Below are 21142 nucleotides of genomic sequence, written 5' to 3' on the forward strand. Positions count from 1 at the left end.
TTGCAAGCTACATTTTTAATACATAGAAGTCGATTTCTAGAAGTGACACACAAATTCTACCATTGGATTAGTGATTTTAAATTATTAATACATTCTTGGAAATTGGTTAAAAATAGAGAAGCCCTAAATTATTGTCTTTTCAGATACGCCTATTTTTTTGTATCTGTATGTATTTTATTTCTTTTTAGTTGTTTCTTTAAATATTGTGTATGGTTTCTTACTTCCCTTTGTAGAAGGATGTTGACTGGTCAACCTAGTAAAATATCTGTAATATTGAGATACATTTTAATGCCTTGGTTTGTTTGTATATTGCCAATATATGATGTTTAAGCGTTCAATAGGAAAAACAACCCCGTACACTTCCGATAGATCAAACCTGAAGCAATCCCAGAACCAGCCAATGAAGTGTCACGGTTACAGTCATGTGACACGGGTAAACCGAAAGTGAGTGTTGCGTTTTGAAGCAACGGATATTTCTGCACTGAATGTTAAAACACTATTTTGACAAACGGAATTAAATTTAGTTAAGCAATATTCAAACGCAAAAAAATAAGCAACATAAATTTATTGTAAAAAAAAAAAAAAAAACTAAAACTCACCGGGCTGAAAGTCGGTTGGTGTCCGAAGAGGGGCTCCGTTGTCTGGCTCGTGTAGAAGCCTCAACCGCGGCTTCCCTTGTTTGGAGATCCACCGGTAGTCGTCGGACACTTTTCGGATAGTTAAGCGCACGGGACCGGTCGCCGACCCAGTGGCAAGGCTATTAGCGACGAGAAGAGCCCGAGTGGAGCGCTTGAGAAGTCCCCCGGTGTCAGAATTGAAAGAGGACTGGTTCTGACCCACGTCCCCGCGGACCGCCTGAGACAACATGTTTATTTTCCCCAGACAAAACTCAATATTAAACATATGAAAAAAAATAATGTTTTTAATTAACTTTAAATTCGCCCTGGAGACGACGAGGCTAACGTGTTAGCTCATTCCCCGCTAACCGGCTTCAAAGTTCCCGCTGAAAGTGTGTTATGTAAAAGCACGCAGACAAGCTCTGGAAAAAAAAAACATGTCTACGTCAATAAAATGTAGCCCGTATAGTTTTAAAGAGTGTCTTTGTAGCAAACTCAAAAATGGTAGTGAGGAAAAAGGGTCTGAGCCTATTAAGTGAACGCTTGCTGGAAAAAAAAAAGATCGCTTCCGGTCCCAAGCGGAAGAGCGTCCGTTACGATATGTCTCTCTGCTGATTTTGTTAACGTTTGTCATTTCTATGATAATTTTAATGAAATGTTAAAAAAATAAGTAATTACATCCATTACATATACAGAACATAGTGTGAAAAAATACCTGACATTTATAGGTCGGAACATTAAAACTACTACAATAGTACGTCCCCGGAGGTATATTCAGTGGCGCACAGGCTGGATTGTAGGTCCACTTGTAAGCGTTTACTTTCTCTAATGTATTGTCTTTAGGGTTTTTTTGTTTGGCGTATTTTGACAACATTTATCCGTGTGTTTATTAGGTATCAGGTTCTGTTTTATGTATTGTCATACATCTGTTTTACACTTTTAGAGGGCACACTTCCGGTCCATTCTTCCGTCCTTCACTCGCCTCAAGCTGACGCAGGTGAGAAGAAATGTATTTATTTGCTCGTGTTCGCGAGCATGAAGCTGTAAGGGTTTTAATTCGGTCATCGGATGTGGGACTGTAGCGGGCATCCATAAAGAGCAGTAGTAGCTCGCCAGTTAACTAGATTTTAGCCACTTTAGCATGTAGCCACGTGCCCGTGTGTTTCCAGTCATTTATCTGTCCCGCACATGCTGACTACATGTTTTTAAGTGTCACTCCCAGGTTGCCAAACATGGCGGTTCAGGTGTCCGAGTCGGACCAGGTCAAACAGGTAAACAAAACACTTCCGTCCGAGATGTTTTCATTAGTAGTCTGATACGTTGACGTCACTTCTGGTTTCAGTTCAAAGAGTTTTTGGGGACGTACAACAAGGTGACAGAGAACTGCTTCATGGACTGCGTCAAAGACTTCACCAGCAGGGACGTCCGGCCCGAAGAGGTACCGGAAGTCTTCACCCGGGACCGGCAATGACGTCTTTTGACTGTAACTTGTACTCCCTCAGTCCGTGTGCTCCGAGTCCTGTCTCCAGAAGTACCTGAAGATGACCCAGCGGATCTCCATGCGCTTCCAGGAGTACCACATACAGCAGAACGAGGCGCTGGCGGCTAAAGCGGGTCTGCTGGGTCAATCTCACTGAACTGGGATGATGGAACATGTGGCTAATAAAAATGTGACAGAAATTTAAAAACTTTATTGGAAACCAGTGCTGTGGCCATATGGTGTGTGTGTGTGTGTGTGTGTGTGTGTGTGGCCCAGCAACAAACGCGTACAAAGTGTTCTCTTAAAAATACTATAAATCTTTACAAGGTGGTCTGCACACGGCTTATGTACAAAACAGGAAGTGGAGCGGCGCTGAGGTCAGGAACCATTTTGTCTGCCAAATGTTGAACACAATCTGATATTTCATCTTTTTAACCAAAATAGAAGCTCTAATTCCATAAAAAAGTTGAAAAAAAACAACTTTTTTTACTTTGTAGTTGAAGAAGCAGATATCTCATTTGCATAATGGCTCCTGCAGTTCACCTTTGACCCCCCGGCAAGAAGTCAGCCATGTTTGAAGAGTCAATGGTGTCTCTGGGAAGGGGCGTGGCCTGGGCGTGTCATCACCTGCACTCCACAGCCACCGTGCTCTGAGCTGGCGAGGCGGAGGACGGGCTCATGGCCGTGTCCGAGGAGCCCGAGGAGGTGGACGGCGTGGTGTTGGACACTGGGACACAAACAAGCACACGAGAGTCAGCTGCACCCGCGGCTTTGAAGTTGGCTCCGCCTACCTTCTCGCTCCTTCTTTTTTAGCCTCTTCCTGCGCCTGTCGATGGACGCCACCTCGGACTTGAGGCTCATGTAGTACTTCCTGATCTCCTGCAGCTTGTCCTGCAGGAAGGAGATCCTCTGGCTGCTCGTCATGCTGTCCAGCTGGTCTGCGGAGGACACGCCTTCAGTGGCCGCCGCGTGCATGCGTGCGTGCGTGCGTGCGTGCGTGCGTGTCTTACCAAGCTGGAAGGTCCACTTGTAAGAACCGTGCTTGTCTTTGGCGTGTGGCGTGGGAGACTTGCTGGGCTTGGACAGGGACGAGAGACCAGACTGGTCCTCGCTGTCGCTGCTGTGGCCTGAGGATGAGGAGTCTTGTCAGGAAGTGACATCAATGACGTAGCGTGGCGCGCCTACCTGTGCCGTTCTTGTCCGCCTTGGCGGGCGTGTTGGCTCGCTTGTGGTTGCGCTTGTGCTTCTTGGCCGAGGGGCTGGCATCGCACTCAGGCAGCCTTTTCTGCCCTGAGGGGTCAAAGGTCACAGGGTTAGTGCCACAAAGGGGGCGGGGGAGTGCAACACCTACCTCTGGTCTCCAGCGATGCATCCACATCGGGAGTGGAGTGTGCGTCCCCGTCTTTGGTGACTCCGCCCACCTCCGGCTCAGGGGTCTCGGGGCGGTGGCCGGCAGGGAGAAAGGGGTGCTGGGGAGGCTCCAAGGGAGGGCCGGGCTTGTCCTTGTCGTCCGGGTCGTCCAGGTCCACTTCGTGACAAACCAGCGCGTCGGGGCCCATCTGCGGCTCCTCACCGGGGCTGGGGCCGAGAGCCTTGGGAGACTGCGGCGGCGTCCCAGCTGGCCCCTCCTCCTCTGCCTCGGTGCGGCGGAGTGGTGATGGGAGGGGTCTGGCAGGACTTCCAGGGGACATCTTGGGTGGCGTAGCTGAAGATTTGGGGGAGGCGGGGCTTACCTCTTCCTGCTTCCTGTCAGGGTGGTTCTTGGTGCCTGACTCCTCCTCCTCCTCCTCTTCTTCCTCCTCCTCCTCCTCCTCCTCCTCCTCGCTGGCAGAGTCCGTGTCGGAGGTGGCAGCGGGCGGCTCTGGGTGGAGGTGCTGCAAAGGGAGGCAGTGGAGGACCACCATGGGCTCGTCAGGTCTTTTCATGACGCCACGTGGCGGTACGGGGGAGGGGCACAAGGGGGTGGTGGGAGGAGCCTCACAGGTGGCCCGGTGCCCTTTGGGGATCGGAGGGGACAAAGGTGCACCCTTGACATCTTCCACTTCTACCTCTGCAGGCGGGGGAGGGGACGCCTCCGGGGCCTTCTCGGGCTGCGGGGAGGAGTGGGCAGGCACTTCCTGTGCAGTAGGCGGCGTCTTGGGGACCACTTCCTGTGCCACAGACAAGTCCTCGTCCTGTGGGACCACTTCCTCTACAGGCTCCTCCCCCTCTTCTGTTTTGCTGACGACTTTCATGGCATCCTCTTGAGGCACGCTGGGACATGGCGGCGTGCTGGGATGCTGACTTAACTCCGCCTCCTCCGCTTCTTCCTTGAGAGCGCTGTCGACGGGCCTCCCATGCCACGGCGACAGCTTCTTGTCGGGCGGCTCCTCCGGCTCGCTTTCTACCGATGAGTTCCCAGAATCCTCTGCGGGGAGAACGGCGACCACGTTAGCGCCCAAGGTGCCGGCCGGCGACAGGAAGGAAGGGGCGGGGCTTACCGTTAGACGTGGCCTCTGAGTCGTATACGCCCGACGTCCTCCTGGTCCTGCGGCCGCGCGTGGCGTCTGGAGAGGAAATGTCATGCATTGACTTCCTGTTGCTGTCCATGTGACGAGAAAGCGGGTCTTACTGTCTCCGTTGGCCATGTTGGACTCCGTACGCAGGCCCTTGCCGTTGGCACGCCCCTCGTTGCTCACCATCTTGGGGGGCGTGGTCCTGAGCTGAGGACGACCTCGTTTGGCTCCGGAGGGTTTCAGCGTCACCTCGTCCACGTCCTCCTTGTCATGTGGGTGAAAGGTCATTGAGCAAGCGGACAGGAAGTGACACGGTGGTCGCTCACCTTCTTCCTGCTCCTCTTCCTGGATCCTTTCTCGGCGGGCCAGAGGATGCGGTCTGCCTTCACCCACTCGTCGTACCTGCGTGGCACATGCACGTTAGGGCGTGCAGGTGTGGGCCGCGTGGGCGTGCGCTCACCTGACGTTCCAGCCGTAGTAGTGCACCAGGTAGAAGTGCTCGCCGTTGTCCGTGTCCGTTTTCTTGATGTGTGCCTCGTAGATCTTCTGCGTTTTCCCTCGGCCGTATTTCACCCGCACCTTGGTCCCCGTCACCGAGTCGTCGTCCTCGTCGTCCTCGTCGTCGTCCTCCTCCTCACCGCCCCTTCACAGCGAGAGCGTGGATGTCAACAAAGTAGTTCAAATGGCGGATGAGCACAGGGACAAGCTGCTGATGGTGTGTTTGACAGAGAACAAACAATGGACATATGTGACAAGCAAAATAACTTCAACCTGTGGACACGCCTCCTCTCGTGCTCATTCTCCGCTTCCTCCTCCTCGATTTCATCATCTTCATCATCATCATCCTCATCTTCTTCTACATCATCCTCCTCCTCCTCCTCCTCCTCCTCCTCCTCCTCAGAGCCCCTCTCAGACTCGTCTAGGTGTCGGCTGCTGCGCCTCCTTGGCTCGTCGCTGTTTTCCTCTCCTGCCTTGTCAGGTCTGGTGGGCGTGTCCATCTTGGGCGCTATACCGCCACATCGCCTCCGTCCCTGTGACAAACAAGATGGAGTCTGTTACGGCGGCTGCTGGCTGCGCAGTTGCCATGTTTTACCCGTCTCACCCTTGGCGACGTCTGTCTCTCCTTCAGCTCCTCCTTGTCACTTTCATTCTCTGACTCTGCCTCCACGCCTTTGTCAGATACAGGCTCCACCTTCACCACAGGCAAGCTGAGCTCAGCCCTCGTCGTCCTGAGAATGCCCTGCAGTTTGGGGGGGCGTGGGTTGTTGTGATGGATAGTCCTGAAGGTGATGCAGGCGGAGCGGCAGTACTCCTCAAACCCGTACAAGTACCTGTGACGTAATTTCATATAGTTTTGTATGAGTATTAGGTCACTTCTTGGCTGACCTTAGTAGTTTTGTAAGAGTATTATGTCACTTCCTGGTTGTCCTTAGTAATTTTGTATGAGTATTATGTCACTTCCTGTCTGTCTTTAGTTTGAGTAATATGTCACTTCCTGTCTCTCCTTAGTAGTTTTGTATGAGTATGATGTCCTTTACTGGCTGTCCTTAGTAGTTTTGTATGAGTATAATGCCACCTCCTGTCTGTCCTTAGTAGTTTTGTTCACGTTGATAGCGACAAACATACTTCCTGTAGGCCGTCTTCACGTTGTAGGACGCAGCAGAGTTGAGGATAGGAATGCCCAAATCCATGTAGACCTGCTTCCACACCGTGCCGCTCTCAATCTGACCAAGATGCCCAAAGATAAAGTAATTGAATATACACAGCGCTTCTTGTTAGGAAAAAGTCATGTACAAACACAAAGGAAATGATCGGGTTTACTTTAAAAAAACAAACACTAAGGTGTCAGAGATGTTGACAAGAAGTTTCACCCTGTTGACACCATGGACGAGGACATGCTGATTCTGGAGGTCCAACATCAGAGAACCATATTACAGGCATATCCTGGATAGCTATTTGGGGGTGTTGAGTGAGACTTGTGTGCGTGTGTCTGTCAGGGATGTTGTCACTACAAATACAAGTATTATTGTAGAATAACTATTTGCAAATGCATTTGTGCGTCTGTAATCCCATTCACATGTCCGTGTACTAATTTGTGTGTCTGTATCACAATCTGTGTGTGTAATCAGATCGAGTGCAGGTTTTAATTTGTGTGTCTGTATCTCAATCTGTGTGTGTAATCAGATCCATGTGTGCGTGTTTATTTGTGTGTCTGTATCTCAATCTGTGTGTCTGTATCTCAATCTGTGTGTGTAATCAGATCCATGTGTGCGTGTTTTAATTTGTGTGTCTGTATCTCAATCTGTGTGTGTAATAAGATCCATGAGTGCGGGTTTTAATGTGTGTGTCTATATCTCAATCTAATCAGATGCATGAGTGCAGGTTTTAATTTGTGTGTCTATCTCAATCTGTATGTGCAATCAGATCCTAGTGTGCGTACTCCTCTCTGAGCTGCCACCTTACCGTGGTAGAGGAGTTTGCGTGTCCCAATGATCCTAGGAGCTATGTTGTCCGGGGGCTTCCATGCCCCCTGGTAGGGTCTCCCAAGACAAACAGGTCCTAGGTGAGGGATCGGACAAAGAGCAGCTCGAAGATTTCTATGGAAATGCAAGAACCGAGACTCAGATTTCCCTCGCCCGGACGCGGGTCACGGGGTCCCCCTCCGGAGCCAGGCCCGGAGTTGGGGCACGATGGCGAGCGCCTGGTGGCCGGGCCTGTCCCCATGGGGCCCGGCCGGGCACAGCCCGAAGAGGCAACGTGGGTCCCCCCTCCAATGGGCTCACCACCCATAGCAGGGGCCATAGAGGTCGGGTGAAATGTGAGCTGGGCGGCAGCCGAAAGCAGGGCACTTGGCGGTCCGATCCTCGGTTACAGAAGCTAGCTCTTGGGACGTGGAACGTCACCTCGCTGGGGGGGAAGGAGCCTGAGCTAGTGCGCGAGGTAGAGAAGTTCCGGTTGGATATAGTCGGACTCACCTCGACGCACAGCAAGGGCTCCGGAACCAGTTCTCTCGAGAGGGACTGGACTCTCTTCCACTCTGGCGTTGCCAGCAGTGAGAGGCGACGGGCTGGGGTGGCAATTCTTGTTTCCCCCCGGCTCAGAGCCTGCATGTTGGAGTTCAACCCGGTGGACGAGAGGGTAGCTTCCCTCCGCCTTCGGGTGGGGGGACGGGTCCTGACTGTTGTTTGCGCTTACGCGCCAAACAGCAGCTCAGAGTACCCACCCTTTTTGGATTCACTCGAGGGAGTACTTGAGGGTGCTCCCCCGGGTGATTCCCTCGTTCTACTGGGGGACTTCAACGCTCATATTGGCAATGACAGTGAAACCTGGAGAGGCGTGATTGGGAAGAATGGCCGCCCGGATCTGAACCCGAGTGGTGTTTTGTTATTGGACTTTTGTGCCCGTCACGGATTGTCCATAACGAACACCATGTTCAAGCATAAGGGTGTCCATATGTGCACTTGGCATCAGGACACCCTAGGCCGCAGTTCTATGATCGACTTTGTAGTTGTGTCATCGGATTTGCGGCCTCATGTTTTGGACACTCGGGTGAAGAGAGGGGCGGAGCTTTCTACCGATCACCACTTGGTGGTGAGTTGGCTGCGATGTTGGGGGAGGATGCCGGACAGACATGGCAGGCCCAAACGCATTGTGAGGGTTTGCTGGGAACGTCTGGCAGAGTCTCCTGTCAGAGAGAGTTTCAATTCCCACCTCCGGAAGAACTTTGAACATGTCACGAGGGAGGTGCTGGACATTGAGTCCGAGTGGACCATGTTCCGCACCTCTATTGTCGAGGCGGCTGATTGGAGCTGTGGCCGCAAGGTAGTTGGTGCCTGTCGTGGCGGTAATCCTAGAACCCGTTGGTGGACACCGGCGGTGAGGGATGCCGTCAAGCTGAAGAAGGAGTCCTATCGGGTTCTTTTGGCTCATGGGACTCCTGAGGAAGCGGACAGGTACCGACAGGCCAAGCGGTGTGCGGCTTCAGCGGTCGCAAAAACTCGGACATGGGAGGAGTTCGGGGAAGCCATGGAAAACGACTTCCAGACGGCTTCGAAGCGATTCTGGACCACCATCCGCCGCCTCAGGAAGGGGAAGCAGTGCACTACCAAAACCGTGTATGGTGCGGATGGTGTTCTGCTGACCTCGACTGCGGAAGTTGTGGATCGGTGGAGGGAATACTTCGAAGACCTCCTCAATCCCACCAACATGTCTTCCTATGAGGAAGCAGTCCTGGGGAATCTGTGGTGGGCTCTCCTATTTCTGGGGCTGAGGTTGCTGAGGTAGTTAAAAAGCTCCTCGGTGGCAAGGCCCCAGGGGTGGATGAGACCTGCCCGGAGTTCCTTAAGGCTCTGGATGCTCTGGGGCTGTCTTGGTTGACAAGACTCTGCAGCGTCGCGTGGACATCGGGGGAAGTACCTTTGGATTGACAGACCGGGGTGGTGGTTCCTCTCTTTAAGAAGGGGAACCGGAGGGTGTGTTCTAACTATCGTGGGATCACACTCCTCAGCCTTCCCGGTAAGGTCTATTCAGGTATACTGGAGAGGAGGCTACGCCGGATAGTCGAACCTCGGATTCAGGAGGAACAGTGTGGTTTTCGTCCTGATCGTGGAACTGTGGACCAGCTCTATACTCTCGGCAGGGTCCTTGAGGGTGCATGGGAGTTTGCCCAACCAGTCTACATGTGCTTTGTGGACTTGGAGAAGGCATTCGACCGTGTCCCTCGGGAAGTCCTGTGGGGAGTGCTCAGAGAGTATGGGGTTTCGGACTGTCTGATTGTGGCGGTCCGCTCCCTGTATGATCAGTGTCAGAGCTTGGTTCGCATTGCCGGCAGTAAGTCGGACACGTTTCCAGTGAGGGTTGGACTCCGCCAAGGCTGCCCTTTGTCACCGATTCTGTTCATAACTTTTATGGACAGAATTTCTAGGCGCAGTCAAGGCGTTGAGGGGATTCGGTTTGGTGGTTGCAGGATTAGGTCTCTGCTTTTTGCAGATGATGTGGTCCTGATGGCTTCATCTAGCCAGGATCTTCAGCTCTCACTGGATCGGTTCGCAGCTGAGTGTGAAGCGACTGGGATGAGAATCAGCACCTCCAAGTCCGAGTCCATGGTTCTCGCCCGGAAAAGGGTAGAGTGCCATCTCCGGGTTGGGGAGGAGATCTTGCCCCAAGTGGAGGAGTTCAAGTACCTCGGAGTCTTGTTCACGAGTGAGGGAAGAGTGGATCGTGAGATCGACAGGCGGATCGGTGCGGCGTCTTCAGTAATGCGGACGCTGTATCGATCCGTTGTGGTGAAGAAGGAGCTGAGCCGGAAGGCAAAGCTCTCAATTTACCGGTCGATCTACGTTCCCATCCTCACCTATGGTCATGAGCTTTGGGTTATGACCGAAAGGACAAGATCACGGATACAAGCGGCCGAAATGAGTTTCCTCCGCCGGGTGGCGGGGCTCTCCCTTAGAGATAGGGTGAGAAGCTCTGTCATCCGGGGGGAGCTCAAAGTAAAGCCGCTGCTCCTCCACATCGAGAGGAGCCAGATGAGGTGGTTTGGGCATCTGGTCAAGATGCCACCCGAGCGCCTCCCTAGGGAGGTGTTTAGGGCACGTCCGACCGGTAGGAGGCCACGAGGAAGACCCAGGACACGTTGGGAAGACTATGTCTCCCGGCTGGCCTGGGAACGCCTCGGGATCCCCCGGGAGGGGCTGGACGAAGTGGCTGGGGAGAGGGAAGTCTGGGCTTCCCTGCTTAGGCTGCTGCCCCCGCGACCCGACCTCAGATAAGCGGAAGAAGATAGATGGATGGATGGATGTCTGTATTTTAATCTGTTTGTGTAATCAAATCCATGAGTGTGGGTTTTAATTTGTGTCTGTATCTCAATCTAACCGGGTCCATGAGTGCAGGTTTTAATTTGTGTGTCTGTATCTTAATCTGTGTGTGTAATCAGATCCATGTGTGTGTGTTTTAATTTGTGTGTCTGTATCTCAATCTGTGTGTGTAACCAGATCGATGAGTGCGGGTTTTAATTTGTGCGTCTATCTCAATCTAATCAGATCCATGAGTGCAGGTTTTAATTTGTGTGTCTGTATCTCAATCTAATCAGATCCATGAGTGCAGGTTTTAATTTTTGTGTCTGTATCTCAATGTGTGTGTGTAATCAGATCCATGTGTACGTGTTTTAATTTGTGTGTCTGTATCTCAATCTGTGTGTAATCAGATCCATGAGTGCAGGTTTTAATGTGTGTGTCTTTATCTCAATCCGTGTGTAATCGGATCCATGAGTGCAGGTTTTAATTTGTGTGTCTGTATCTCAATCTGTGTGTAATCAGATCCATGTGCACGTTTTAATTTGTGTGTCTGTATCTCAATCTGTGTGTGTAATCAGATTCATGCGTGCGTGTGTGTGTGTGCGTGTGTGTGTTTTAATTTGTGTGTCTGTATCTCAATCTGTATGTGTAATCAAATCCATGAGTGCAGGTTTTAATTTGCATGTGTATCTCAATCTGTGTGTAATCAGATCCCTGTGTGCGTGTTTTGTGTTTGTATCTCAATCTGTGTGTGTGTAATCAGATCAATGTGCACGTGTTTTAATTTGTGTGTTTATATCTCAATCTGTGTGTGTAATCAAATCAATGAGTGTGGGTTTTAATTTGTGTGTCTGTATCTCAATCTGTGCGTGTAATCAAGATTCATGTGTGTGTGTGTTTTAATTTGTGTGTCTGTATCTCAACCAGTGTGTGATAAAAAAAAACCTGTCTGTATTTCAATGTGCGATTTTTTTTTTAATATTTTGATCTGGACGTGTAAAAGAAATAAAATCTCTGTATTTCGATCAGTGCAAAAAAAGTGTGTGTGTATTCAGATTTGTGTGAACCAAGATTGGCTGTCTTTTGACACATGACTTTTGCATGTAAGGTGTGTGTAGCAATGTGAAAGTGTTAACAGATTTGTGTGTCTGCAACTCCACTCACCACTAGTTCACCCACTCATGTTGTTCCGTGTTGGAGTACCCTCACCAGTCTCAAACATCAATTTGGACTTCCAGCAAGTGGACGCTCCAACACAGAAGAACCAGGCGCCTACTAGTGGCGAGTGTAGTTGCAAACACACAAGTGTTACAGGACACAAGTGTCACTAAAGTCACATCAGGGTTCCTGCTTCACACACAAAGCTAATTATACACACACACACACAAATTAGTAGAGGGACGGGTGACAAATAGTGTTGCTACATTAATAGTGTTTAAAAGACCAAAGGCGTTCACTGGTTCCTTGTCTTGTATCTACAGAACGTCTCACTGGCCAGAACGGACGTGCAGTCACATGGTGTGTATCCACACACCATGTGACTGGTGTGTGGATACCTCACGCTGGTCTTTCATGAGCCGCGTGAGGACGTTACCTTGCGACAGCCCCCGTGTTGGTAGACCAGGCGGAAGAGTTTGAACAGATTCAAGTCCTTGTAACCCAGAACTGGAGGCTTGTTGATGGGCGTCCCTGCAGCGGACACACGTGGTTAGAAAGCTTCAAAGATGATCATCATGGTGGTGGAGGTCTCACCTCGGTCCTCCATGAACTTGTACAGTTGCTGCAGGAAGTGATCCCGCTCATCTGGGTCCGCCTCCTCCTCTGGCTGCGCACACACGTTAAATGTGTCAGTCAAAAGTAACCATTGTCATAGACCATGAGCCGCAACTTTCTTCCTACGCTTTCAACCCTGGTGCTTATAAAACAGGGCTGATAATTCATGGATTTGACTTCACTGAAGAGCGTAATAAAACTCTTTTTTTTTTAACACACTGAAAAGGTGTGTTATTGTTTGTGCTATGGTGCCTTCTTTTGGACGAGTGCTGTAGTGTCCTTCCATTTAGTGCTTTCAACCGGAAGTAGTCTACTAGCCGTCCATAGCGTTCCTACTCGTATGGATTCTTCAATCATCACTCCAAGCTTTGTTTGTAAGTTTTACAATACAACTAAAACAATTCTTACTTATTAATAAACAGTCCCATGTGTGATGTCTGTAGGAGTGTTTTCATGCATATTTGTACGTGCTATCATAATGTAATCAAGCGAGCATCGTTAGCATTAGCTAATATGCTAACACACTTACGAGTGTCTGTGTTAGTATTATTAACTTACAATGGCATTCTTTTTGTATTGTTTCTGTTTCACAAATTCCTCAGTAAATTCACCAAACATGGAGTTATTGAGTCTGTTTAGCTGATTGGAGAGCTAGCTTGCGCAGCTAGTGGATCCATGACCATGACTTCTGTTTTGGTTGATTCTCCGTTTTACTGCCCTGTCACAGACACTGTTTGGAAACAATTATGGATCATAGTGGAAATACGCAAACATTGTGAAGAGATGTGCTGTTATCATTCATAATCCTTATGTAAGACCAGAACATGTTTTAATGCATTCTTACGTGTAAATAAATATGTTACAATCGAGTCAACAGTTGGAGGGTCCTCTCATTATACTCTCTAAAACATCCAGAAAGCATCGACAATACTCCATTTACATGTCGTGACCTGAAAATTAACCAACTATGAGTGATATTATTATAAGGACTATTTTAGCGACGCATTGATAGCAGTGAGCTAATGCTAGCTTACGCTGCTATTGTTGACACACTGAGCAGACGGCTGCTTCTGCTGGTCTCAAACTTGCTAAAAGTAAATTCTAGATTATAATTAATGCATCTCTCACCTGCTAGTAGACAAATGTGGCCATGGACCCACAGGCTGGTCCACTTTCGCATCCCCCGAGGTGGTGAAAAAAGGCGCTAGTTGTGGCAACTTTTTTAAACCCTTCGTAAGGACTGTGATTAATTATTCATCTAAACAGAATTATGTGAGCGTCCCGTCGGTCAGCATCCCAGCAAGAGTGTTAGGGTTAGTTTGTATGTTTAGCACCTAGCAATGATGCTAATGCTACAGTGTCACAATAAAGCTGCATCCGCCGGGTAGCAGTCAACTTCTTTAACTTATTGCTCATCCTCTTAGTGTTCGGCCTCAAAAATCTAAGGTTCTGGATCATCATTTTCCCAAAGTAATCGTTGTTGGCTCTGACAAAGTCTGCTCGATTAGCATTGTTGCTGATGGGGAAGTGAGTGTTGTTGACCGTGTAACAGTATCGACATAACATTTAAACTACGTGCTTATATTTCCAAGAATTGTTTGTAACAGCATGATAATAGATTGTGCGACTAAAACAAACAAAAGGTGTGCGAGTACGGGTTTCAAGCCTTTCATTCTCATGTCGTTTTATACTAACTCCATACATACTCCATGTATGCACTAGATATCAACCCTCTGTGCATCTCGTGCACACAGTATCGCTGCTCTGGTGACATGCTAGCTCACGGGCCACTTCATTTCAACAAGTAAAGATAGGATGTTGATGGTGAATAGTCACGTTGTTGTGCTGCAAACATGTACCGTATTTTCCGCACTATTAGCCGCACCTAAAAACCACAAATTTTCTCAAAAGCTGACAGTGCGGCTTATAACCCGGTGCGCTTTATATATGGATTAATATTAAGATTCATTTTCATAAAGTTTAGGTCTCGCAACTACGGTAAACAGCCGCCATCTTTTTTCCCCGTAGAAGAGGAAGCGCTTCTTCTTCTACGGTAAGCAACCGCCAAGGTAAGCACCCGCCCCCGTAGAAGAAGAAGCGCGCGGATATTACGTTTCATTTCATTTGTGTGTTTACATCTGTAAAGACCACAAAATGGCTCTTATTAAGAGACACGCGTACAACGCAGAATTGAAACTCAAGGCAATAAGTCACGCAGTAGAACACGGAAATAGAGCAGCAGCAAGAGAATTGAACATAAATGGTGCGTAGGTAGAGGAAGCAACAAGATGACCTGCGCCACTAAGACAGGGAGACAGCGCCGGACGACATACGCCAACATCTGCCAGTGGATTGTAAATGCCTGGGCGGATATACTGGTCTCAACTGTGGTCCGAGCTTTCCGGAAGGCAGGATTCACGGAACTGCTGGACAACAACAGCGACACTGACTCTGACTCATCCATTTTGGATGCCGTATTCGCCCAACTTGTTAATTCAGACACTGAAGAAGAATTCGAGGGATTTATGGATGAGGAATAATTTCAGAAAGTGAGCTTTAAATGTTTATTTTGTGTGTTGCGTGACATTAACGTTCGAGCAACGTTGAGTTATTGATGTTGCTATTGCTCTGCACTAATTTGAGTGTTACTATTTTTGTGATTGCACATTTGCACATTACATTTTGGGGGTGAACAGAGTTGTTAGAACGCTGGTTTGTAATATATTATTAAAGTTTAACTGACCTATCTGACTGTTTTTTTGACATTCCCTTTAGCGCAGCATAGGCGCGGCTTATAACCCGGGGCGGCTTATAGGTGAACAAAGTTTTGAAATATGCCATTCATTGAAGGTGCGGCTAATAACCCGGGGCGGCTTATAGTGCGGAAAATACGGTAACTACGCCTGCACCTCGCATGTGCTTTGTGTGTTGCTAGCTCATGAGAGCCATGTGGAGAGCTAACGTTAGCTAGCATTGTTACATTATTGGGGCGGTATAGCTCGGTTGGTAGAGTGGCCGTGCCAGCAACTTGAGGGTTCCAGGTTGGATCCCCACTTCAGCCAACCTAGTCACTGCCGTTGTGTCTTTGGGCAAGACAATTTACCCACCTGCTCCCAGTGCCACCCACACTGGTTTGAAAATGTAACTTAGATATTGGGTTTCCCTATGTAAAGCGCTTTGAGTCACTAGAGAAAAGCGCTATATAAATATAATTCACTTCACATATTACAACAATAATGCTAACATAAGCTAGCTGCTGGTGAATATCTTTAGTCGTTCAAATGTTTTGCTAGCAACTGTTACTACGCCACCTGTAACGGAGGACCTGATTGTCACTACGTCATTTCCTGCCAACTGTTGGCGCATGCTGTTACAACGGTAACCGAGGTTTCAGTATCACTGTTACCTCTTCCTTCATGAGCTTCTTCCTCTTCTCCTGCTCCTCGTCCAACTCCTCCTCTTCGCTGCCTTTGTCCTCCTCGTCGCTGGACGAGGACTCCAGAATCTGGCTCATGTCCATCTTCCAAGCGTCGGGGATTGTCCGGCGCCTGGCAAACGTCTGGGCCGCTGCAAAGCCTACGGGGGAGATGTGAGAGTGAGATGAAGGGGGACGAGCTTCCGGTGCATTGTGGGAAGGTAAAGCCTCACCAGGTATGTGGGAAAGGTCTGACTTGTTGATGTTTATGGAGTTGACGGGGTGCACGTGTCTCCTGGCTACTGTGTGACTGCGCAAAACAGGAAGTAGATGACCAACCAGGACATAGACCACATAGCAGAAAGTAGACATCAGAAGTTGCCACCAAGCAGGAAGTAGACGACAAAGCAAAAAACCAAGCAGAAAATGGACAACCGAGCAGGAATCAGACAACTAAAAAGGACGCAGACTACGACAAAAGAGGAAGCGGACGACTCAACAGAAAGCAAGACGACAAAACAGGAAGCGGACGACAAAACGGGAAGCGGACGACTAAACAGGCAGCGGACGACTAAACAGGCAGCGGCGACTAAAAAGGAAGCGGCGACTAAAAAGGAAGCGGACGACTAAACAGGAAGCGGACGACTAAACAGGAAGCGGACGACTAAACAGGAAGCGGACGACTAAACAGGAAGCGGACGACTAAACAGGAAGCGGACGACTAAACAGGAAGCAAGACGACAAAACAGGAAGCAGACGACAAAACAGGAAGCAGACGACAAAACATGAAGCAGACGACAAAACAGGAAGCAGACGACAAAACATGAAGCAAGACGACAAAACATGAAGCATAGGAGATGGACAAATGTACTCACAACTTTCCGTCACGGAAGGACCTAACCAGACACTGATCCTTCTTCACCAGCAGCTCATCGTTGCAGCTAGGAGACACCACCTGCACACATCACATGGTCATCTCTCTCTCTCACACACTCACACACACACACACACACACACACACACACACACACACACACACACACACACACAAACAAACAAACAAACAAACAAAACAAACACACACAGCTTGCTTTACCAGAGCCAGGTACCAGGACGCAGGCTCGCTCTCCGTCTTGATGCTGCAAACTTTCCCCAGCAGCTCGTCGTGCAGTCTCCTGCGGTCGTCCTCCTCGTCCTCGCTGGACGAAGACTGGTTCTCCTCGTCGGCCCTGAAGGACAGCCAGCAATCAGCGCCTTGCCCTGATCCTCCCACACACACGCTTCTCCTGCCCACACTCACGCCGCCTGCGAAGAGGAGCGCCGGCCGCTGCGGTTGGACTTCTTCCCGATGACCGGGGTGCCGAAGTGCTCCGGGTTGGTGAGCGGCAGCTGGTCCAAAGTCTGAGGAGAAGACGGCCAGGATGAAGGGGGGCCGGAAGGACCGGCGGCAAGCAGCGTCTCCCACTCACCTCGCTCTCGGCAAAGTGGCGCTCGCCCTTCAGACACAAAGATGTACGGCGCAGCGTCTTCTCGTCGCCGTCATCAAACACTGAAACACACCAGTTTGGTCAGTCACACACAAACACGCACACAAACGACAAAGTGAACTTACCAACAGTGTAGAGGCTGGCGTCAGTCAGTTTACCGATGACAGCCTCGCTACAAGAACCTTCATTAGTCTTCACCTCCACAATGGAGCCCACCTGCACCAAAATACACACACACGTGCTGAGCGGCGTGTCATCAGCGTAGCGGCAATCGTTGTCGTCATGGTGACACTTACCCTCAGTGGACCTTTGACCTGGTCGTCGTGGACCACCTGACTGGCGCCCTCACCTTTCAGAGTCACCTGAACGTAAAAGAGCAAGATAGGGAGGAGTCAAGACGTTCCGCTCCCGAACGCCGTACGCGTTGTTTGCTGACAAAGACTGCGCCTGGTCTACGTTTGCAGGAAGTAGACGACCAAACGGGAGGTAGACATCCAACCAGAGTAAGCTTGCGTTGCTGGTGTCTCACTTCAGTTTTGTGGAGTGGGGGTCCGTAACATAAAGCAGCAACATGCTAACGCCTGCACTTCAAAGCGCACCCACCAGACGTGGTGTCGAGACGCTTGCACCACAATCAGGCGGCGTGTGCGGACAGAGGTTAAAAGGTGGCGTGTGCGGACATCTCACCTTTACCTTCACCAGCCTCTTCACCGTCTTGATCTTGGCCTCGCAGAACGCTCCTCTGTACTTGGCGCTCACGTCCGTCCCCACGGTCAGGTAGGCAGGCTCGTCTGCTGCCTGTCTCACACACACACACACACACCTTGTGTTTAAAGGCCATTGAAGTCCAAGGAACTTGATGACGTCAGAGTAAACTCACCTTCATCTTTGTTGTTATTTGAGGGAGTCCAGCTCGAGAGCTTGTGGATCACTGCGACAATAAACAAAGTTGTCAAGTGGCGCTAAGCTAACACCAGTGCTCACCCTACCCGTCCTGCCGCGGACCACAAGTCCGCTAGCAGGGACCACTTGAGCAAGACGAGCCGGGGCTGTGCTTCCCGCGTCGCCGCGAGCTCCCAAGAATCACGTACGTCGCCATGTCAGCTCAAGCTAGCTCGGCTAACTTTAACGCGCTTCCCCCTGCCAACGACGCCCAGGCGGGGGGACGAACGGACGTACTCGTAGCGCCGCCGAACCCCCGGCAGAACTAGGTCCGGAGGATACGAGAAAGAAGTGCGGGGGTTCTCGGTCCGCTCCCCGGCTAAAGCTAGCTAGCATGCTAACATGCTACCCAGTTTGTTGACCGAATGGAGATTTGAAGCGTCTTGTTACCTAAGCCGAACAAGCCGTGTCAACAACGGCGGGACTGAGTTGACAGTTACCGGCGCCATTATCGGTGACATTGGACAAACGCGAAGAGATTGATTTCAATTTGGTGTTTTGACAAAGACAAGCCATTCAATTCACAGGCTGCGAGGCGGACATCTTCTCACGTCCACACGGCCTCGTGTGGAACTCAAGTGTCCTCGCTTTTGACGCTAGGATACTTTGGTCATGCCCCGGAGGACGAAGGGACATTTTTATACTCACATTCGACGACGCTTGCCTCTCGTTCGGGCTGCGAAGCGATACACGAACAACAAGCTGTTGAGTCCCGAGCTGTGTTTCCCGACATCCTATTGGCTGGAGGGGTTTCGCAAAGAAGTAATGTGATTGGCTGAGCCATCTCGCGATTGTTATTGGTCTTAACGTTCCAGGGTTTAGCATTGGTCGATACGAACGCGGCGCCAACAAGGGAAATGACGACTGGTGGGCGTCACTTCCTGATAAGAAGCGGCTTGCCAATGACTTTGTCTGCATTGGTGGGCTTTTCGGGAACGGGCGTCACTATTGGCTGAGCGGGCTTCCTTGTTGGAGTGAAGCCACGCCCCAATACGTATAGCGCTCCTTTTGGAGTGCGGTCCATAAAATACACGCTGTCACACTTCAACGCATTTAGTCTGTGACGTCACGCGGACACGTCATTCGCAACTTCTATTAAGCGCATATTAATACATGAATATAATCATATTAAGAAGATAATACCTGAATATAATCATATTAAGCACATAATACCTGAATATAATCATATTAAGAAGATAATACCTGAATATAATCATATTAAGATAATACCTGAATATAATCATATTAAGAACATAATACCTGAATACAATCATATTAAGAAGATAAGAATACCTGAATATAATCATATTAAGAACATAATACCTCAATATAATCATACTAATGACATAATAATACCTGAATATAATCATATTAAGGAAATAATACCTGAATATAATCATATTAAGAACATAATACCTGAATACAATCATATTAAGAACATAATACCTGCATATAATCATATTAAGATCATAATACCTGAGTATAATCATATTAACATAATAATACCTGAATATAATCATATTAAGAAAATACCTGAATATAATCATATTAAGAAGGTAATACCTGAATATAATCATATTAAAATAATACCTTAATATAATCATATTAAGAACTTAATACAAAACCCTTCAAAATACTTTTTTTTATGTGAACACAGATTAAAGTAATATAATCAAGAATGGATGTATATAGCCTATTACAAAACCAAAACCATTGAAGTTGGCACATTGTGTAAATTGTAAACAAAAACAGAATACAATGATTTTGAAATCCTTTTCAACCTATATTCAATTGAATAGACTGCAAAGACAAGATATTTAACGTTCGAACTGGAAAACTTTATTTTCAAATATTATCTTATTTGGAATTTGTTGCCTGCAACATGTTTCAAAAAAGCTGGCACAAGTGGCAAAAAAGCTCATGCTCATCAAACACATATTTGGAACATCCAACAGGTGAACAGGCTAATTGGGAACAGGTATAATATACCCATGATTGGGTATAAAAGAAGCTACCATGAAATGCTCAGTCATTCACAAACAAGGATGGGGCGAGGGTCACCCCTTTGTGAACAAATGCGTGAGCAAATTGTCCAACAGTTTAATAACATTTCTCAACCAGCTATTGCAAGGAATTTAGGGATTTCACCAAATAAGGTCCGTAATATCAAAAGGTTCAGAGAATCTGGAGAAATCACTGCACGTAAGCGATGATATTATGGACTTTCGATCCTTCAGGCGGTACTGCATCAAAAAGCGACATCAGTGTGTAAAGGATATCACCACGTGGGCTCAGGAACACTTCAGAAACCCACTGTCAGTAACTACAGTTGGTCACTTCATCTGTAAGTGTAAGTTAAAACTCTACTATGCAAAGCGAAAGCCATTTATCAACAATATCAACAACACCCAGAAACGCTGCTGGCTTAGCTGGGCCCGAGCTCATCTATGATGGACTGATGCAAAGTGGAAAAGCATTCTGTGGCCTAACGAGTCCACATTTTTAATTGTTTTTGGAAACCGTAGACTTTGTCTTCCGGACCAAAGACGAAAAGAACCATCCGGATTGTTATAGGCCCAAAGTTCAAAAGCCAGCATCTGTGATAGTATGGGGGTGTATTAGTGCCCAAGGCATGGGTAACTTACACATCTGTGAAGGCACCATTAATGCTGACAGGTACATACAGGTTTTGGAGCAAAATACTATGTTGCCATCCAAGCAACGTTATCATGGACGCCCCTGCATATTTCAGCAAGACAATGCCAAGCCACGTGTTACAACAGCGTGGCTTCATAGTAAAAGAGTGCGGGTACTTGACTGGCCTGTATGTAGTCCAGACCTGTCTCCCATTGAAAATGTGTGGCGCATTATGAAACGTCAAATACCACAACGGAGACCCGGACTGTTGAACAACTTAAGCTGTACATCAAGCAAGAATGGGAAAGAATTCCACTTAAAAAATTGATCACCTCAGTTCCCAAACGTTTACTGAGTGTTGTTAAAAGAAAAGGCCATGTAACACAGTGGTAAAAATGCCCCTGTGCCAACTTTTTTGCAATGTGTTGCTGCCATTAAATTCTAAGTTAATGATTTGCAAAAAAAAAAAAAGAAGTTTCTCAGTTCGAACATTAAATATCT

At 48.5% G+C, this 21142-nt stretch overlaps 3 protein-coding genes across 11 annotated transcripts in view; 1 reads left to right on the forward strand and 2 right to left on the reverse strand.

Annotated features, from left to right (window-relative positions):
• kiaa0586 (KIAA0586 ortholog) overlaps nucleotides 1-1175 on the reverse strand; it is a 38070-nt gene extending 36895 nt beyond the window's left edge. For all 5 annotated transcript variants that reach the window (XM_061925173.2, XM_072911880.1, XM_072911879.1 and 2 more), the window contains exon 1: nucleotides 600-1175. In XM_061925173.2, coding sequence (XP_061781157.1) covers nucleotides 600-903 — 304 coding nt within the window. In that variant the 5' untranslated portion in view covers nucleotides 904-1175. The remainder of the gene's footprint in view (nucleotides 1-599) is intronic.
• Nucleotides 1176-1297: 122 nt separating this feature from the next.
• timm9 (translocase of inner mitochondrial membrane 9 homolog) lies at nucleotides 1298-2306 on the forward strand. Of its 3 annotated transcripts, none has more exons than XM_061925180.2 (5): nucleotides 1298-1425; nucleotides 1561-1614; nucleotides 1828-1888; nucleotides 1960-2055; nucleotides 2120-2306. In XM_061925180.2, exons 3-5 carry the CDS (start codon nucleotides 1850-1852, stop codon nucleotides 2252-2254), a joined length of 270 nt encoding a protein of 89 aa, XP_061781164.1. In that variant the 5' UTR covers nucleotides 1298-1425; nucleotides 1561-1614; nucleotides 1828-1849; the 3' UTR covers nucleotides 2255-2306. The 3 variants fall into 3 exon arrangements, with proteins under 3 accessions (XP_061781164.1, XP_061781165.1, XP_072767983.1); XM_061925181.2 differs by having other exon boundaries at nucleotides 1368-1413; XM_072911882.1 differs by lacking the exons at nucleotides 1298-1425; nucleotides 1561-1614 and having other exon boundaries at nucleotides 1621-1888.
• A 21-nt stretch (nucleotides 2307-2327) lies between these two features.
• On the reverse strand, nucleotides 2328-18766 carry arid4a (AT-rich interactive domain 4A). 3 transcript variants are annotated; one of them, XM_061925176.2, is made up of 25 exons: nucleotides 18653-18766; nucleotides 17943-17993; nucleotides 17750-17860; nucleotides 17359-17424; nucleotides 17188-17278; nucleotides 17045-17124; nucleotides 16876-16976; nucleotides 16672-16804; nucleotides 16451-16530; nucleotides 15809-15885; nucleotides 15567-15736; nucleotides 12140-12212; nucleotides 11982-12076; nucleotides 6219-6316; nucleotides 5695-5923; nucleotides 5364-5623; nucleotides 5053-5235; nucleotides 4919-4994; nucleotides 4709-4853; nucleotides 4578-4643; nucleotides 3449-4504; nucleotides 3283-3387; nucleotides 3108-3224; nucleotides 2889-3035; nucleotides 2328-2824 (listed from the first exon to the last, which is right to left on the reverse strand). In XM_061925176.2, the coding sequence occupies exons 2-25, from the start codon at nucleotides 17946-17948 to the stop codon at nucleotides 2721-2723; spliced, it is 3669 nt and encodes a 1222-aa protein (XP_061781160.2). In that variant the 5' UTR covers nucleotides 17949-17993; nucleotides 18653-18766; the 3' UTR covers nucleotides 2328-2720. The 3 variants fall into 3 exon arrangements, with proteins under 3 accessions (XP_061781160.2, XP_061781161.2, XP_061781159.2); XM_061925177.2 differs by having other exon boundaries at nucleotides 2329-2824; nucleotides 4709-4856; nucleotides 17756-17860; XM_061925175.2 differs by having other exon boundaries at nucleotides 2330-2824; nucleotides 4709-4856.
• Nucleotides 18767-21142: the final 2376 nt, after the last annotated feature.

This window comes from Nerophis lumbriciformis, linkage group LG29 (assembly GCF_033978685.3).
Source record: "Nerophis lumbriciformis linkage group LG29, RoL_Nlum_v2.1, whole genome shotgun sequence".
Lineage (NCBI taxonomy): Eukaryota > Metazoa > Chordata > Actinopteri > Syngnathiformes > Syngnathidae > Nerophis > Nerophis lumbriciformis.

Bases quoted from the DNA above. Each gene is read 5' to 3' on its own strand.
- arid4a (XM_061925175.2), bottom strand. The intron at 12,077-12,139 runs GTGAGACCTCCA...TGTCCGCTGCAG, and splicing joins CAAGTTCATGGAGGACCGAG to GGACGCCCATCAACAAGCCT. The intron at 6,317-11,981 runs GTAACGTCCTCA...CATCTTGGTCAG, and splicing joins AACACGGGGGCTGTCGCAAG to ATTGAGAGCGGCACGGTGTG.
- timm9 (XM_072911882.1), top strand. From the start codon at position 1,817: ATGTTTTTAAGTGTCACTCCCAGGTTGCCAAACATGGCGGTTCAGGTG. The intron at 1,889-1,959 runs GTAAACAAAACA...TTCTGGTTTCAG, and splicing joins AGTCGGACCAGGTCAAACAG to TTCAAAGAGTTTTTGGGGAC. The intron at 2,056-2,119 runs GTACCGGAAGTC...GTACTCCCTCAG, and splicing joins GGGACGTCCGGCCCGAAGAG to TCCGTGTGCTCCGAGTCCTG.